Source organism: Lipotes vexillifer, unplaced genomic scaffold (genome assembly GCF_000442215.2).
Source record: "Lipotes vexillifer unplaced genomic scaffold, Lipotes_vexillifer_v1.1 scaffold666, whole genome shotgun sequence".
Classification (NCBI taxonomy): domain Eukaryota; kingdom Metazoa; phylum Chordata; class Mammalia; order Artiodactyla; family Lipotidae; genus Lipotes; species Lipotes vexillifer.
Genome location: NW_006787408.1, coordinates 4,529,138 through 4,535,995, shown reverse-complemented (window position 1 = coordinate 4,535,995; position 6,858 = coordinate 4,529,138). Strand labels below are relative to the sequence as shown.

Genomic DNA, 6,858 nt, shown 5'->3' with positions numbered 1-6,858 from the left:
TCCCTACATATTATTGTTTGCTGAACATCACTAAAAACACTATTATTCAAACATCACAGTTCCAATTCTGGCATGACAGCATAAGCAAGCTCCACATATCCACTCACCAGCACAACTGGTGAAAATGATTTAAAAATAACCACTTTAAACTCTGGAAATTATCCTAAGGGCATACAGCAAGTGAAGAAACATTTAATCAAGAAAATCTATATTAACTCAGTAAGAATGGCAAGAATCTGTGGTATGTGAACCAAAACCCACTCCGTCCCCTCACCAGTCAGTGAGCTAGAAATCCCAGTCCAGAGCGTGCAGCCAAGAACACAATGCTCCCTCTCCCCTAACTCAGCTGGAGGGCTGCATTTCTTATCTCGCTCTCAGCTACCTGTTGCTGAGGCTAAGTTCTAGGTAAGTATGACTCAGAGGTGGGGGGTTCTCTTCTTTTACCCAGCCCTGACTTGTGGGATGGAGGCTCTACATGGGCATGGTGCTGCTGAGAATCTGTGGCCCTGATCACCCTGGCCCCAGCTCATTAACAGGAGTTCCATGCTGAAAGAGGCAAGCTGAGGAGACCAGCAGCTGCTGCCCTACCCTCTCCATGGAGTGCTCAGCTACTAATGCAGGGGTGTCACTCTGAGAGAAGTGCATCACTGTCATCATCCCCTGCACAGAACCATGGCTCAGAGATTTAACCCAAGGGAGAAACAGTTCTTAAAACAGAAAGCTCTGAATCTCTTCCCAAAGGAATTGACTGAATTCACAACAGACTGTGGAGAAGTTCAAGCCTAGGGATGCTCTCAAAAATAATGACACTTGTGCTGAAGGTAATTCGGAGGAAACTGGTGGATTCATTGGAGATATAAGGTAGACTGACACCTAGACACACAATAGAACAGTTAGACTTAATTGATATCTACAGGACACTACATAAAAAAAAATAGAATACACATTCTTTTTCCAAGGGCACATGGGACATTCTCTAGAATAGACCACAAACTAAGACCCAAAACAAGCCTCAACAAACTTAAAAGGACAAAAATTATTTCAGGCACCTTTTCTGACCACAAGGGCATGAAACAAGAAATCAACCACAGACAGATAAACGTGAAAAAAATGGTTATATGGTGACTAAACAACATGCTACTAAAAAACCAATAGGTCAACAATGATGTCAAAGAGGAAATTAAAAAATACCTTGAGACAAGAGACAATGAAAACACAACCATACAAAACCTATGGGATGCAGCAAAAGCAATCCTAAGAGGGAAGTTCACAGTGATACAGGCCTATCTCAAATAAACCTAAACTACCACCTGAAACAATCAGAAAAAGAACAAACAAAATCTAAAGTCAGCAGAAGGAAGGAAATAATAAAGATCAGAGAGTAAATAAATAAAATAGAGATTTTAAAAACAACAGAATAAAATCAAGAGCTGTTTTTTTGAAAGGATAAACAAAATCAACAAACCATTGACCAGGCTCACCAAGAAGAAAATAGAGAGGGCCCAAATAAACAAAATAAGAAATGAAACAGAAGAGATAACAACCAATACTGCAGAAATATTAAAAAATCTTAAGAAATTATTATGAACAGTTATATGCCAAAAAAAAAATGAACAACCTAGAAGAAATGGACAAGTTTCTAGAAACATACAGACTGCCAAAAAGGAATCAAGAAGAAACAGATAATCTGAACAGACTGATCACTAGAAGTAAAACAGAATCTGTAATTTAAAAAAAAAAAAACCTCCCTGCAAACAAAAGTCCTGGACCCGATAGGTTCATTGGGGAATTCTACCAAACATACAAAGAAAAACTTACACCTATCCTTCTCAAACTCTTCCAAAAGACTGAAGAGGAAAGAACACTCTCAAAGTAATTCTATGAAGCCACTATCACACTGATACCAAAACCTGAAGAAGACACTACCAAAAAAGAAAATTACAGGCCAATATCTTTGATGAATATAGAAGCAAAGATTGTCAAAAAAAGTTTAGCAAACCAAATCCAAGAACACATAAATAGGATCATACACCATAATCAAGCTGGATTTATTCCAGGGTCACAAGGATGGTTCAACATATGCACATCAATCAATGAGATACACCACATGAACAAAAGAAAAGTCAAGAAACACATGATCATATCAACAGATGCAGAAAATGCATTTGACAAAATTCAACATCCATTCATGATAAAAACTCCCACCAAAGTGTGTATAGAGGTAACAAATTTCACCATAATAAAAGTCATTTATGACAAACCCACAGCCAACATAATATTAAGTGATGAAAAGCTGAATTCTGGAACAAGGCAAGGATGCCCACTTTCATCACTTCTATTCAACATAGTATTGGAAGTCCTAGCCACAGCAATCAGACAAAAAAAAGAAACAAAAATATCCAAATTGGAAGGGAAGAGGTAAAATTGTCATTATGTGCAGATGACATAATACTCTATATAGAAAACCCTAAAGACTCCACACAAAACTATTAGAACTCATAAATGAATTCAGTAAGGTAGCAGGATATAAGATTAATATAGAGAAATCTGTTACATTTCTTTACACTAACAATGAAATACCAGAAAGAGAAAGTAAAAAACAATTTTGTTTAAAATCATATCAAAAAAAAAAAACAAAAACCTAGGAATAAGCCTAACCAAGGTGGTGAAAGACTTATACGCTGAGAACTATTAAACACTGATAAAGGAAATCAAAGATGATTCAAGAAAATGGAAAGTTACCTCATGCTCTTGGACTGGAAGAAATAATATTGTTAAAATGCCCATACGAGCCAAAGGAATCTACAGATTTAATGCAATCCCTATCAAATTACCCATGTCACTTTTCACAAAACTAGAATCCGGGCTTTCCTGGTGGCGCAGTGGTTGAGAGTCCGCCTGCCGATGCAGGGGACATGGGTGCCCCGGTCTGGGAAGATCCCACATGCCGCGGAGCGGCTGGGCCCATAAGCCATGGCCGCTGAGCCTGCACGTCTGGAGCCTATGCTCCGCAACGGGAGAGGCCACAACAGTGAGAGGCCCACGTATCGGAAAAAAAACAAAACAAAACTAGAATAATCCTAAAGTTTATATGGAACCACAAAATATCCAGAATTGCCAAAGCAATCCCGAGGAAAAAGAACGAAGCTAGAGGCATAACCCTTCCAGACTTCAGATAATACTACAAAGCTACCATAATCAAAACAGCATGGTACTGCACAAAAACAGACATATGAATCAATGGAACAGAATAGAGAGCCCAGAAATAAACCCACACACCTACAGCGCATTAATCTTCAACAAAGGAGGCAATAATATACAAAGGGGAAAAGACAGTCTTTTCAGCAAGTGGTATGGGAAAGCTAGACAGCCACATATAAATCAATGAAGTTGGAACAGTGCCTTACACCACACACAAAAATAAACTCAAAATGTCTTAAAGACTTAAATATAAGACATGACACCATAAAACTGCTAAAAGAGAACACAGGCAAAACACTCTTTGACATACATTGTAGCAATATTTTCTTAGATCAGTCTCCCAAGGCAAAACAAATAAAAGCAAAAATAAACAAATGGGACCTAATCAAATTTATAAGCTTTTAAACAGGAAAGGAAACCATAACCAAAATGAAGACAACCTACAGACTGGGAGAAAATATTTGCAAACGATGCAACCAACAAGGGCTTAATTTCCAAAATATACAAACTGCTTCTACAGCTCAATATCAAAAACACAAACAACCCAATCAGAAAAATGGGTAAAGGGAATTCCCTGGCAGCACAGTGGTTAGGACTCTGTGCTTTCACTGCCTAGGGCACGGATTCAACCCACTGATGGGGGAACTAAGACTAAGATCCCACAAGCCGCATGGCACGGCCAAAAAAAAATGGATAGAAGACCAAAACAGACATTTCTCCAAAGAAGACACACAGATGGCCAACATGCATGTGAAAAGATGCTCCACACTGCTAATTATTAGAGAGATGAAAATCAAACCTACAATGAGCTGTCACCTCACACTGGTCATAATGGTCATCATCAAAAAGTCTACAAACAGGGCTTCCCTGGTGGCGCAGTGGTCGAGAGTCCGCCTGCCGATGCAGGGGACACGGGTTCGTGCCCCGGTCCGGGAAGATCCCACATGCCACAGAGTGGCTGGGCCTGTGAGCCATGGCCGCTGAGCCTGCACGTCCGGAGCCTGTGCTCCGCAACGGGAGGGGCCACAACAGTGAGAGGCCCGCATACCGCAAAAAAAAAACAAAAAAACTTGTTCACAAATGTCTATAGCATCATTATTCACAATAGCCAAAAGGTGGAAACAACCCAAATGTCCATCAACTGATAGGTAGATAAATAAAATGTGATATATCCATCCAATGGAATATTATTCTGCAATAAAAAGGAATGAAATACCTATACATGCTACAACTTGGATGAATCTTGAAAATATTATGCCAAGTGAAAGAAAGCAGTCACAAAAGACCACAGATTATATGATTCCATTTATATGAAATGTTCAGAACAGGCAAATCTATAGACAGAAAGTAGATTAATGGTTGCTTGGTACTGGGCAGGGACAGAACAGGGGAATAAGAGGGTGATAGCTAAAGTATACAGGGTTTCTTCTTAAGGTGATGAAAATATTCTAAAACTGACTGTAGTGTTGATGCACATGTCTGTGATTATAGTAAAAACTACCGAACTGTACACTTTAAATGGGTAAATTGTATGGTATGTAAATTATTTCACATTTAAGCTGCTACAAAAAACAAATAATCAAATCACTACTATAAAAATCATGGTTTTCTTACAAACATCATTTAAACTGAGGTCCATTCAATGGCCTGAAAATACTTTTTTCAAATTAAAACAGCATTTTTTTCCCAAGACTTTCAACCTTTACATTTGGGGGCTTTGTTATGATACAGTTCCTCTAAAAATAGCATTTTTACTATTAACCTTCCCCTATGCTACCTGTTGGAAAGTTGCTACGAATTCTTACGCTTTGCCCCTCTTCATTTAAAAAGGAGGAAGGAGAGAAAGAGATTTAATTTTTTTTTTTTTTTCGGTGCACGGGCCTCTCACTGTTGTGGCCTCTCCCGTTGCGGAGCACAGGCTCCAGATGCGCAGGCTCAGCGGCCATGGCTCACGGGCCCAGCCGCTCCACGGCATATGGGATCTTCCCGGACCGGGGCACGAACCCATGTTACCTGCATCGGCAGGCGGACTCTCAACCACTGCGCCACCAGGGAAGCCCAAGAGATTTAATATTTAATGTATGTCTTCGATGCCTGATATTGTACATTCTTAATTTAACTTAATCACATTTACCTCCGTTTTATAAGTGGGAAAACAGAAGCAGAGAAGTGATTTGCTCAAGACCCTAAATGTATAAGGAGCTGGAGGATTTGAATTCAAGTTTTTCTGACCCTCTTCTCACTCCGACACGCCAAACCACCTCCCTTCTGAAGCTTCTTGTACTCTAATTTCTTCAAGTTGAACCATTAGTAACAAACACGCTTACTTGGCAAGGCGAGAAGACCAATGTAAGTCTGCAGCTTCTCAAACACAGCTGTCATCTTTTTCATGTCCTGGGACAGCTCTAGATTCCTGGCTCGTAATGCGGACGTGCAAAGGGAAGCTTCACATTCTTCTTCTAAACTAAGAATGGGTAGATTTTATAAAAGTGAGCATCCTGAACGATTTTCAACTAGCTATAAGAAACTATCTAAATTCTCAAACATCTATATCCAAAGAGAGAATTTACCAAAAAAAGGAATTTGATCTCATTTACAAGGTTCCATTTTTTATACCATAATACATACACCTGCTTGCTGCAAACGCCAATGCAGCAAAAGACGACTAAATGGAAGAAAAAATAAAGGGAGGTGCCCATTATCTTTCCATCCTGAGAGCAGCAAAAACATGCTTCCCTTAAAAATATTTTCAGGAGAAAAATATTTCATAGACTGAATTCCTAAAGAGAATTAATTACACAGGAACTAGGAGAGAAAATCACTGAGAAACATTTTTCAGTGTATGTAGGTTCAAAAGTCAAACAGATTGGAAAAAACAATCTATAGGCTCAATACAAAAATAAATGCTTAATATTCATAAAATACATTTTACCATTTTCAATTTTAAATGGTGCTTTGGAAAACTTAATTATAAGGTTAAAAAAAGCTATACTGACTCTTAAGAGTGTCTATTTAAAATGTGCAGTAATCAAGTAAAATGCTTTTTACACAAAGCTACGAAAGTTATTAGCACAGAATGATAATCATATCCATTCCCTCGACCTTGCCTCTTCTATTTATTTATAGCAAACAGCTTCATTCAGTACTAAGCCCATTTACTACTAATGAACATGTCATCTTGTCAACTAAAGTGGTATTTAAACCAATGACCAAAAAATTGCCTAAAAACATAAATACCTGATAACATAGGGCTGAAGGCATATGGAACAGAACATTCCAAGAATAGGAATCTTAAATCAAGAAAGGACTTATCCAGTGTTTCTAAAAATGTAATAGTGAAAAAATAAATTAAGATAAAATAACAATGCTTAACTGTTTCAAGTAGTAAATACCACTTTTGCAATGGTTCTTTTTTTTTTTAATAGGAGAAAAAAAAATTTAATTACATATGTAGGGGAGTCCACAAAGACAATGAGACTCCAGGGCAAGTGGGGCAACTGAGGCTTATATATGCCATCCTGAGGTAAGGAATGGGATAGGAGCCTGGAGAAGGGGAAGTCACAGGATGATAAGAAAAGCAGATGTTTGGCAATTAGAAGTTTTGCAATGGTTCTTAAGAGTCTTTTCAACGTAAGCCAAATCAATAAAGTGTATTCA

The 6,858-nt window shown here is 38.3% G+C and overlaps 1 protein-coding gene across 3 annotated transcripts in view; it reads right to left on the bottom strand.

Annotated features, from left to right (window-relative positions):
• The window catches only part of PPP1R21 (protein phosphatase 1 regulatory subunit 21), a 56,876-nt gene that overhangs the window by 26,011 nt on the left and 24,007 nt on the right, over positions 1–6,858 (bottom strand). For all 3 annotated transcript variants that reach the window (XM_007459986.1, XM_007459984.1, XM_007459985.1), the window contains exon 12: positions 5,529–5,665. In XM_007459986.1, the coding sequence (XP_007460048.1) occupies positions 5,529–5,665 (137 nt within the window). The remainder of the gene's footprint in view (positions 1–5,528; positions 5,666–6,858) is intronic.